The 13067-nt window shown below is 41.5% G+C and overlaps 1 protein-coding gene across 3 annotated transcripts in view; it reads right to left on the bottom strand.

Annotated features, from left to right (window-relative positions):
* kdm4b (lysine (K)-specific demethylase 4B) overlaps positions 1–13067 on the bottom strand; it is a 479386-nt gene that overhangs the window by 74612 nt on the left and 391707 nt on the right. For all 3 annotated transcript variants that reach the window (XM_043720917.2, XM_043720921.2, XM_043720920.2), the window contains one exon: positions 8074–8150. In XM_043720917.2, coding sequence (XP_043576852.2) covers positions 8074–8150 — 77 coding nt within the window. The remainder of the gene's footprint in view (positions 1–8073; positions 8151–13067) is intronic.

A 13067-nucleotide genomic window follows, 5' to 3' on the forward strand; every position in this document is an offset into this window, starting at 1 on the left:
TAGCTGACTCCATACGTGGAAAAAGGTTCTCACGGTCAACCCTATCTAAACCCCTAATCATCTTGTACACTTCTATCAAGTCACCCCTAAACGTTCTTTTCTCCAATGAAAACAACCCCAGATGCCTCAGCCTTTCCTCATACGATCCTCCTACCATACCAGGCAACATCCTGGTAAACCTCCTCTGCACCCGTTCCAGTGCCTCCACATCCTTCCTATAGTATGGCGACCAAAACTGCACACAATACTCCAGGTGCAGCCGCACCAGAGTCTTATACAACTGCAACATGACCTCAGGACTCTGGAACTCAATTCCACTACCAATAAAAGCCAGTACACCATATACCTTCTTCACCGCACTATTTCCCTGGGTGGCAACTTTCAAAGATCTGTGTACATGGACACCAAGATCCCTCTGCTCATCCACACTACCAAGTATCCGACCATTAGCCCAGTACCCCATCTTTTTGTTACTCTTACCAAAGTGAATCACCTCACACTTACCTACATTGAACTCCATTTGCCACCTTTCTGCTCAGTTCTGCAGCTTATCTATATCCCGCTGTAACCTGCCACATCCTTCCTCACGGTCAACAACTTCTCCGACTTTCGTATCATCCGCAAACTTGCTCACCCAACCTTCTAGCCCCTCCTCCAGGTCATTTATAAAAATGACAAACAGCAATGGTCCCAAAACAGATCCTTGCGGAACACCGCTAGTGACGGCACTCCAAGATGAACCTTTACCATCAACTACTACCCTCTGTCTTCTTCCAGCCAGCCACCTCCTAATCCAAACCTCCAACTCACCCTCAATGCCATACCTCCGTCTTGTTTGAAGTAGCCTACAATGGGGAACCTTATCAAATGCCTTACTAAAATCCATATACACCACATCTACCGCTTTCCCCTCATCCACCTCCTTAGTCACCTTCTCAAAGAATTCAATGAGGTTTGTGAGGCACAACCTGCCCTTCACAAAACCATGCTGACTATCCTTGATCACATTATTCCTACCCAGATGTTCATAAATCCTATCTCTTACTATTCTCTCTAAGACTTTGCCCACAACAGAAGTGAGACTCACCGGCCTATAGTTACTAGAGTTATCCCTACTCCCCTTCTTGAACAAGGGAACCACATTTGCTAGCCTCCAATCTTCTGGCACTACTCCTGTAGACAACGAGGACATAAAAATCAAGGCCAATGGCTCTGCAATCTCCTCCCTTGCTTCCCAGAGAATCCTAGGATAAATGCCATCAGGCCCAGGGGACTTATCTATTTTCACCCTTTCCAGAATTTCCTACACCTCTTCCCTACATACCTCAAAGCCATTCATTCTACTTAATTGTAACTCAGTATTCACATTGACAACAATGTCCTGTTCCTGATTGAATACGGACGAAAAGTATTCATTCAGTGTCTCCCCAATCTCTTCAGCCTCCACACGCAACTTCCCACTACTATCCTTGACTGGACCTATTCCTACCCTAGTCATTCTTTTATTCCTGACATACCTATAGAAAGCCTTAGGGTTTTCCCTAATCCTACCAACTAAGGACCTTTCATGTCCCCTCCTTGCTGCTCTTAGCTCTCTCTTCAGGTCCTTCCCGGCTACCTTATAACTCTCAATCGCCCCAATTGAACCTTCACGCCTCATCTTTACATAGGCCGCCCTCTTCCATTTAACAAGGCATTCCAATTCCTTATTAAACCACGGCTCCCTCACACGACCCTTTCCTCCCTGCCTGACAGGTACATACTTATCAAGGACACTCAATAGTTGCTCCTTGAACAAGCTCCACATATCAATTATGCCCTTGCCTTGAAGCCTACTTTTCCAAGCCACGCATCCTAAGTCGTGCCTCACCGCATCATAATTTCCCTGCCCCCAGCTATAACTCTTGCCCTGCAGTGCACACTTATCCCTCTCCATCACTAGAGTAAAAGTCACCGAATTGTGGTCACTGTCCCCAAAGTGCTCACTTACCTCTAATTCTAACACCTGGCCTGGTTCGTTACCCAGAACCAAATCCAGTATGGCCTCACCTCTTGTTGGCCTATCTACATATTGTGTCAGGAAACCATCCTGCACACATTGGACAAACACCGACCCATCTAACGAACTAGAGCTATAGCTTTCCCAATCAATATCAGGAAAGTTAAAGTCCACCATAACAACCACCCTATTACTTTCACTCTTCTCCTGAATCATCCTCGCAATCCTTTCTTCTACGTCTCTAGGACTATTAGGAGGCCTGTAAAAAACTCCTAACAGGGTGACCTCACCTTTCCTATTCCTAACCTTAGCCCAAACTACCTCAGATGGCAAGTCTTCATCCATCGTCCTTTCCACTGCTGTAATACGATCTTTGACAAGCAATGCCACACCTCCCCCTCTTTTACCCCCCCTCTGACCCTACTAAAACATTTAAACCCTGTCCTATGCTGTTGACATAAACACAATGGGATTTGCTGATTGTGATTTGACCCTGTTGTCAAATTGTTATGCTGTGCCTCAGGTATCTGTGGTGGAAGCATTCTAAAGCTTTGCTGTGGTGCCTAAAGCAGACCCTAATATAGTACCATACAGTATGTGGTGAGGATGGAAGTTTGGCAGTGTTTAATATTCATCTTTAGTTTAATGCCTTACTGCTTCCAGACATGATCATGGAGTCAGTCATTGACAGAACTTGCTTTCTGGATGTATGCACAGGCACTATCATCAGAAGAATTCCGAGAAAGATCATTCTCAATATTGATATTGATGGCATCAAGTTATGTTTGTTGCTTCAAAGCATGCACCTGGTGCAGACTGAAATAAAATCATGATTTTGGAGACTGAATTTTTTTTTGCAGCACTGAAGAATATTTTTGACACAGTCTGTATGTCTTCTATGTCATGGTAGCTAGGACAAGTCACCTGCATACAGTGATTGCCATGGAGGCATGTAATCTGGGGAGAGAACTTCCAGACTTAAATTTAATACTGACAGTAGCATGCTGGTCTCTGCTGGCTTCATTAAATGAATAGAGGCACATACTCATCTTATGATGCTGGCTACTGCAAAGGCACTGGACATCTCGCCATTGACATAAACATATCTAGCCTTGCAGAAGTTGTAGGATTTTTGACATGGATGGCAACTGTCACAGGTCAGGCTGAATCACACTGTCAAATGCTTTAGCTACATCTCTGAACAGCATGTTAAGATGCTGATATTGCTCTCTGAAATTTTCTTGAAAATGAGTACTACAAACAACTTCGTGGCTGCCCCATGGTTAACTCTGAAGCTACAATGTGATTTTGGGAGGAAATCCCTACAGGAAGTCTAACAGACATTTAATAAGCAACACAGCACAACAAACAACAGATGCAACTTGCACCAGACAGAAACAGATCCGAACAGCTAATAGAAGAGACCAAAGGTCTGTGGTCCTGCCTCGACCAGCTGTAAATGGTGATGTACAATTAAAAACAAACTGATGAAGTTTCCGTAAACATCCTCACCAGTTCTGAAGAAGGGTCACTGGACTCAAAACATTAACTGTCCTCTCAACTGATGCTGTCAGATCTGTTGAGTTTCTCCAGCAATTTGTTTCTGCTGGTTTCAGATCTCTAGTATCCACAGTTCTTCATTTTATTTTACTCATCGATTGTAGTAGACACCAACGCCAATACAAAAGGACTTGGTTGATGGGTTTTCAACCATCTTCATCTGGAAGTGTCACGTGGACATTCCATTTCAGTTTCCTCCTGAGGTTCCCTAGTATCCAGGCTACAGTCAATTCTATTCATTCCACATTCGAAAAAAAAATTGCTTAGCATAATGAACACAGCAAAGACTTTGGTTGCAAAGCTGAAGGTTTGTGTTCCAGAACTAGCCATTTTCCCAGCCAAGCTGTTTCAACACAATAACTCATCAACTCCAAGTTTCATCCATTATAGAGCAGGGCAAATCCAATCTGTTCCATCAATGTACCTTCAATCAGAGGAATTTTTAATAGTGCTATGGAGTGGCACTTACTCATCATTAACTTATTCATTGATGCTGACAAGGGCCACTGAACTCCAGACCTCATCACAGCTTGATCCAAATATAAACAAAATAGATGAACTCAAGAACGGAGGTGAAAGTTACTGCCATTGACAGGAAGGTAGCATTTGACACAGTATAGCATCAAGAAGCCCTATTAAAACTGAAATCAATGTGAATAAGGGGAAAGTCTTTCCACCAGCAGGAGTCATACCTCGCACAAAGGAGGATCACAGCGCAGAAGCTTTTCAAGGTAATCCTCTGGGTGCAAACATCTTTATTTGCTTCACAAATGGCCTTCCCTCCATCATAAGCTCAATGGTGGGTATTGCTCACTATTCAATAATGGGAATGGGACTGAAAACACAGAAAATGAAGACTGTAGGTTCTGACCGGCACTTACATTTGGGATAACAAGTGCCAGGTAACATTCATGCCACACAAAAGTGGAAGCAATAGCCTGGTGGTATTATCGCTGGACTATTAATCCAGAGACCCACGTGATGTTGTGGGGACCCAGACTTGAATCCTGCCAAGGCAGATGGCGGAATGTGAATTCAATTTTTAAAAAAAATTTGGAATTAAGAGACTAATGATGACTGTGAACCCATTGTTGATTGTTGAATAATCCACCTGGTTCACTAATGTCATTTGGGAAGAAAACTGCCATCCTTAACTAGTCTGGCGTGCATAGGATTCCAGACACTCAGTGGTGTGGTTGACTTTTAATCGCCCTCTGGACAATAAATGCTGGTCAAGCCAGAGATTTCCTCATCCCATGAATAAATATATAAAAAGGAGAGAGCTTTGAGAAGATCGGTAGCTCAGGTTGAGGTTCTGGATGTAAGTTTGCTTGCTGAGCTGGAAGATTCATTTTCAGATGTTTTGTCACCATGCTAGGTAACATCAGTGAGCCTCCGGTGAAGCACTAGTGGTAAGGCCTGCTTTTCATTTGTGTGTTTCGGCTTCCTTGGGTTGGTGACGTCATGTCCTGTTCTTTTTCTCAGGGGGTGGTAAAAGTCAATGTGTTTGTTGATAGAATTCTGGTTGGAGTGCCATGCTTCTAGGAATTCTCCTTTCTCATTCAACGATATTACAATTGTTGAATCTCCCACACCAGGAGCATTTTGGGAGTTGCTCTGACCAGAAACTTAACTGGACCAGCCTCATGGTACATAGTGACTATAAAACCAAGCCCAAGATTGGAAATTCTGAAGCAAATAACTCAGCTCTTGACTCTCCAAAACATGGCCAACATCTGCAACTAATCAAAAGTGTGATGGAATACTCCTCACTTGCCTGGATGAGTGGAACTCCAACAACAAGGGTGGCATGGTGACTCAGTGACTCGCACTGCTGCCTCATAGCACCAGGGACCCGGGTTCAAGTCCCACCTCGGGTGACTGCCTGTGTGGAGTTTGCACATTCTCCCCTTGACTGTGTGGGTTTCCTCCGGGTACTCCGGTTTCCTCCCACAATCCAAAAATGTGCTGGCCAGGTGAATTGGCCATGGTGTTAGGTGGGTTAGTCAGGGGTAAATATAGGGTAGGGGAACGGGTCTGGGTGGGTTACTCTTTGGAGGGTCAGTGTGGACTTGCTGGGCCAAAGGGCCTGTCTCCACACTGTAGGGAATCTGATCTGATCAACATGTAAGAAGCTTGACACCATCCAGGACAAAGCAGCTTGCTTAATTGGCATACATCCATCACCCTCCACTACCACCACTCCACATAGAATGGAGAAATTTACCAACATTCATTAGAATGTAGCTTTTAAACCCATAACAATTACCACCTAACAAAGCAATGGCAACTGCAGCTAGCACTTGGCTTCGTCAATATTTGCCCCTAATTCACCATGAAAAAAATCTGATCATTATCATTGCTGTTTGTGGGAACTTGATATGTGCAAAATGCTTATCAGAAAATGCAACAATATTACACTTCAAACAGAATTTCTTCACTGTGAGGTGTTTTGTGTCTTCAGCATTGAGTTATAGAGCACAGAAACAGACCCTTCGGTCCATCCAGTCCATGCCAATCATAATCGCAAATGAAACGAGACCCACCTGCCTGCACTTGGTCCATATCCCTCCAGACATTTCTTATTCATATATTTGTAACAACAAGAAATCTAAAAGTAAATCTGGAAACAAGTCTGTAATCTCAGGGACAGCTGCAAGATCCATGCTACTCTGAGTCCATCATCCAGCACAGCAGATTAAACTGAACACTGGAATTGGAATTAGTATCACACTCAATGTAAATCTCGTTGAAGCAGAGAATTTTTGTGGAAGCTGTTTCCACACCCGAGCAGGTTGATGATTGGCTCCAAAATGCAGGTAAATGGACAATAGTTCAAACCCTCGGAATGTCCATTATTTGTATTTAGCTCCATCACTGTTACATTCGAAGTTTTTAAAAGATATTAACTAAATACAAGTTTTTTGTGCTTTTTACCACTCAGTTCAAGGTTTTGCAAAACACTCAACTTATATAGCGTTAACTTAAAATGATTTCTTCTTGAAGATTCGAGACACTGTCATCCTGAAGCCTCAGGATAATCTGTCAATTATTTTACAAACATCACAGAGACCAAAGGTTAATAGAATAATTCTTAATAAAATGCACCTTACTGAAACCTATTTTCAATTTTTAAACATTTTTCATCAAACACCTGAAGAAAAGAATGATATGAAGGGAATTCTTGGAAGAAAATTTAATTTTGTGCATTACCAAATCCACTAATACATTACTTTTTGATATACTATTTATTGAAATTAATAGCACATCCTCTAAGTTTTCAATTAGACCCTTCACAGTCTCAACGATGAGGTTAACAATTTCACATTATCCTCGTTTTTGTATTCCTTTGCTTGTTTTAGTTTCTTTTCCTTTCAGTTAACAGCGCACCTGTATTATGCACATCCTTGGTTTCTTTTCTTGCCCAAACTCTATTCCCTTCGGAACTGGAGGACTAATCTTTCTATCATTCCCATCTGTCTTCCACCATACCCACAAGAATTTCTTTTGTACTTGGCGCAATCACTCTTTGTTCAAAACCTAACATTATCCCTAACCTATTCTAATTCTGATGAAAGGTCAAAGGCCTGAAACATTAACTCTGTTCCTCTTTCTACACATATGCAGCCTAATCTGCTGAGTTATTTTTATAGCATTTTCTGTTTTAAATAACATACAATATGAATTAACTTGTGGAACTAGAATTTGAATGCCATCTAAAGAGTCTCTATCTCAAATTTTAACCCAAAAATTATTACATAGTTGTAAACATTGGAACAATAGCATGGTGGTTATGTTAAAGAGTTTTTGGCGAGATGTAATTCTAGGTTCACAGCAACTGCACATGACTCTGAACAGTTCAGAAACAGTCAGTTGGAAGATAATTATGAATGGGCTATGTGCTGGCTACATCAGCAATACACTCATCTTTTAAATGAATGAGTGAAAACTGAACATGATATAATCTGCTGTGAAGGTGACAAGTTACTATTTCAACCAGAGTCTTAGAAGTGGCTCTAGATGGTATTAAGATATTTCATACAGATTCACTGAAAGGAAATATTGGGTGTACCTGCAGAAGCACTGCTTCTGCAAAATTTCAACTGTTTTCTATTAACAGGGATAATGGCAGTTTCTATGCAATCCAACTGAAAAATTGGAGTTTTTCAATTATTAATAAATGGTCTGCACATGAAGAAATTGTTAAATTACACTAGACAGAATCAACTGACATTCTATAACGTTTTGTTTTTCAACTGACTAGGTCTGTCGGTGGCTGGTAGGAAAGCTTGAATGTTTACAACACACTCACTTTTACTCCCACTCTTTTGAAAATCCTACTTTGCAGAACAGGTTGAATATTCCACAAGGGACAGAATTGTGGATATGAGCTCATTTAGTCCTCCACCAACTTTCACTGACACCGTCAAAATAACCAGTTAACCTCAGCAATTTAGACCTTAGGTCTCTATTCATTCAAAGCAGTTGTACAGTATGTGATGTGAAGCACCTACCGCTGTCCAGGCATTGGCTGTACATCGTGAGCAAGTCCAACCATGTTTGACCAAATCTGGTCGAATGCCATAACAACCTGCCAACAGCAAAAGAACTGATTAGAAATCAAAGAGTTTATTTAACCTCAAATCAGTATCTTAATAAAGCAGTTCCAGCATGTTACTAATTAATCCTCAGCTCCCTAGCATGCTGAGTTTAAGATTAGTCTTCACTGCTTAGCATGGCTCAAACGATTCCTGGTACAACTTTGCAATTGGTAGTTGCAAACCTGCAGAGCATAGCCACACTAAATGCTGGTTTTAAAACAAAACACTGGATTAAGCATAGGAGATCCTTTAATCATTTAAAACTGTAAGAATATCTTAATACAATTAGAATACTAGCATTTCTACTCATCCCAAATCATGAGCTTAGATCCAAATACCCAACCCAGAAATTCTTAGAGCATTTTAAGTGCATCAAGTGTAAATGGAAACACCTCTGAACCTTGTAAGGTTATGGCAAATAGATAGGACAAAAACCAATTATAATTAACTTCTTCTTTATAACCAGCTTCTTGGATAACCAATACTTTAAGGTCAATGTTTTCCTCTCTATAGCAAAAAAGAATTTTAACTGAATTGCACTGTTGACATGATGGGATCCACTTGGTGCAGTATGTCAATCCTGAAGAAACGAACTTCCACCCTGACCATCTCCAGAATTTGAAACTCCCTGGAAGTGTTTCACAGATGTTGGATGGGCACACATGTGGTCATATTACAATGAATCTGAGCTGGCAATCAAACACTAGACATGATAATTTTACCACAATGCATGCTTGATCTTGCTTATGAAATGAGAAAGCAGGAAGGTGCCAAAGAGATCAGTTTTGCTTTTGGGAGATTTTGGTAAGGAGATGAAGAATCTTATGAGCTCCAGATAACTGCATTATGGAAGCATTTGAAAGCTTTCTTCAAATAATAAATTCAGGATCAGACTTACACATTTCTACTGAAAGCAGGTTCTTCCACATACCAGAGCATTAAAGATTTGTCACTACAATGAAAATGGATATACAATCTAATGGATCTAAATTTAAAAATGAGGAGCTATGATGCCTGGAACATTCTGCAATCCTACTTCATAGTCATTTTGTTCATTGGTTTGAAGAGCAGCTTCTGTGATTAACCTAGAAAACTGTAATCACAAAGTTGCATTTAGAATGTAAGGTCTAAACAGTTAAATTCAATTTGAACGCACACAAAAAAAACAATAACACAAAAGAAAAATCCCCAGAGCAACAAATAGAGAGAAAATATGTAATCAACAATGGTCTGATAGACCTCTTGGGGAACAGGCAAACTGTGGGGTTATAACCAGCTGCTGCTGCTAAGAATCAGTGCAAACAGGAGTACAAATTTATATCCAGTTCTTCTATTCTAGAAATTCAATTTATACAGTGACATTTGTTAGAATGATTTGAAATAGATAAGTTCACTTCTGGCCTTTCTCAGTCAAACAGTACATAAAATTTTGTATTTGTGCATCTAAATTCAATGTTTTCCAGATCACTTATTTAGAAACTTGGTTGTTAGAATGGATTATATTTGATATTTTCATCATCACACTCACTCAAACAAGAGCAGGGTACATTACACTTTGTACAAGTGTCAGCTTTGCTCATTGCGAGCACTCTTCCCTGAGTCAGTTGATTGGGAATTCAAATAGGCTACCATAGACAACCTAAGTAGATGCTAGTGCAGAACTGAGAGAATTTTGCTGATTCATTCACAGGATTACGGCTAGTGTTTACTTCCCATCCCGAATTGCCCTTAAGGCGGCTTTGGTTAGGTGCCTTCCAAATACAACTGAGTGGCTGACTAAGCCATTTCAGAAAATGGTTAATACTCAGCTGATTAGAGAACCGGATGAATTTTTATGTCAATGTGTTAATCTTTATCAGTGATCACTACCAATACAAATTTTTTATTCTATTGATTTAATTGATGAGTGTGAGGAGTTGTACTCAAGATTTCCAGATAATTAGTCCAGTTACAAAGCCACTATGTTAAACCAACTCAAGAGAACTGCACTGTACAGAGTCCTGCTCTTGTATATGCCACCAAATCTGTATACTTGTTAGGATCACGTCATCTTGTGGGTGTGTAGCTCAGTGATTAGAGCACTGGTCTCGTAAGCCAGTGATGGAGAGTTTGGCATGGCACAGTGGCTATGGTTAGCACTGCCGCCTCACAGTACCAGGGACCTAGGTTCAATTCCAGCCTCAAGTGACTGTGCAGTTTGCACATTCTCCCAGTGTCTGCACGGGTTTCCTCCAGGTGCTCCAGTTTCCTCCCACAATCCAAAAAATGTGCAGGTTAGGTGAATTGGCCCTGTTAAATTGCCCATGGTGTTCAGGCATGTGTAGGTTAGGTGTAGTAGTCAGGGGTATATGTAGAGTAATGAAAAAGGGGAATGGGTCTCTGAGGGTTACTCTTTGGAGGGTCAGTGTGGACCTGTTGGGCAAAATGGCCTGTTTCTACACTAAAGGGATTCTATGATATTGAACGGAAGGAACATTCCCTCACAAGCAACATTCCCTTTAAGATGCCCAGCTACATGTCAGTTATGGAAGGACCATGTACTCTAACAAGCAGACCACACACATTAAGAGGGAACAGAGGCACCAAGTACACTTTAACACTCAATAACTGACAGAGTTGGGATTGAACCAAATGTGCTAATGTGCTTCCTCTTTATTAGTATTCTGACTTTGAGACATCTCTTAAGGAAGATGGCGTTTGCTTGTGGTTCTATTTGCACTGAAAAATTAAGCAAGTAGGAACTTAAGTTACAATTAACTTCAATGGTAGAGAAATTGGTTCAAAAGGTATAAAAGTGCTTTACTTTAAAATCTGTTCATTATATCAAATCCTCTTTGATGTTCTCTGAAAGATCTCTACCTAAGCTGGCAGACACATGACCTGATCCCTGCTCACCCTGTTGTGTTTGTGGTCAGTAAAGTGCATTATTAGAGCCAGCAGGAATTTCAGAGTATCAGTTTGACACTTCACTGTTGAAGAAAACTGCGGGAAGAAGCTAAAACACACTCATTTCAGACTGGAGCTATTTTAATTGGTAAAAAAGGTGAGCATCAAGGACTGGATTTTCAGCTGAGGTAGGTACTGGAATTCACGAAATATCACAGTTCAGCATTCCTGCCTTGGGAGCAAGCACAAACATCGACAGGACTTTTGTTTCAGGGGATGACTGCAGGGAATTAAGGTGCTAATAGGAATCAGTTCCAACATCCTCAGAAATAGTTTGGAGGCAACCACTGGCTACCAGATATGGAGGTGCTCTGTCACTTCATCCAGTTGTACTAATGGCAGCAAATCAAAAACTCTGCTCTCTAGCTCTCACCCCTCTCTCACTTTCTACACATTCCCATTTTTCCCCATGCACCTCACTCAGTTTCCTTGCCCTCCCAACTGTTGACGATGTCCAGGGAGCAATTTCAGGTAACAAAGGTTTGGGCTTGGGTGTGCATCCATGTTTGGGGGTGGGGGGAGTTTTGAGTATATGCATTTGGGGAGTGCACGAACTTTGCACAGAAATTGAAAATTCACATGTACAGGTCACAAGAGGAAGTCTTTAACATACGATATTAAAGTGACACTAACAACATTTGACGCATATAGAATCCCTATAGTGTCGAATCAGGCCATTCAGTCCCATCGAGTCCACAGCAATCCTCTGAAGAGCATCCCATCCAGATCCACGCACCTACCCTATAATCCTGCATGTCCCAGGGCTAGTCCACCTAACCTACACATTCCTGGACACTACGTACAACATAGCATAACTATATAAAAGATAAAGTTGCCACATTCCTGTCAGACCACTGCTCTCTCATTAGAGAGAGACACAGACAATTTGTGGTGGTTTAACCTGAGTGTCACCACACTTCAGGCAAAGGGAGAGGTTGAATAAGACAGTTCTTGACACCATATCACTTATAAGATTGAAGTGACTCAATATGAGGTATATGCAAAGAACAGAACAGGTCACAGAGCAAAGGTGTCACTTAACAAATCTTTTCCTTGCAGGTGTAGCTGTTTCTGCATAATGGATGTGTGGGGTCTCAGCCCAATGACATTGTGCAGTGGATATAGTTTGTCTGGATTTCAGCAGAGCCTTTGGTAAGCTTTCATAAGGGAAACTGATAAAGACTGAAAAAGTGCATGGGGTCCAGTGTAACTTGGAAAGATGGATCCAAAGTTGGAGACAGATGGGTGATGATAGATGATCATCTGTGTGACTGGAATCTGGCATCAGTGGCGTACCACAGGAATCGGTACTGGCTCTCCTAAAGATCATATATAAAATGAGAACGGGGGGGGGGGCGGGGGGGGGGGGTGGAGGGATGATATGCAAGTTTAAGGATGACAAAGATTACCGGATGGTTAAGAGCAAGGGACAAAGTCTTAGGTTACACGAAGATATGGATGGGTTGGTCAGATGGGCAGATGAGTAGTAGATAGAATTTAACCCTCAAAAGTCATGCACTTTGGAAGAACTAACAAGGCAAGGGAGCAGCAATCAATGCCAGGACTCTTGGAAGCTTAGAGGAACAGAAGGATCTTGGGGGGCTTGTTCACAAATCTCTGAAAGCGACAGGACAGGTCAATAGAATGGTTAAGGAGGCATATGGGATAGTTCCCTTTATACGTTATAAGAATAGACAGGATATGTTGGAGCTGTGCAAAACTTTGGTCAGGCTACAACTAGAGTATTATGTGAAGTTCTGGTCACCACACTATAGGAAGTATGTGATTATTACTGGAGTGGGTATAGAGGTGATTCACCATGATGCTGTCTGGGTTGAAGCAGTTTAGCAATTAGGAGAGGCTGGATAAGCTTCAGCTATTTTCTTTAGTTATTTTCTTTAGAGCAGAGAAGGCTGAAGGGGGGAACCTGACTGAGATGTGCAAGATTATGAGGGGCATAG

The sequence above is a fragment of the Chiloscyllium plagiosum genome, unplaced genomic scaffold, assembly GCF_037043375.1.
Source record: "Chiloscyllium plagiosum isolate Xiang-an unplaced genomic scaffold, Cpla_swu_hap1 HiC_scaffold_28, whole genome shotgun sequence".
Classification (NCBI taxonomy): Eukaryota; Metazoa; Chordata; class Chondrichthyes; order Orectolobiformes; family Hemiscylliidae; genus Chiloscyllium; species Chiloscyllium plagiosum.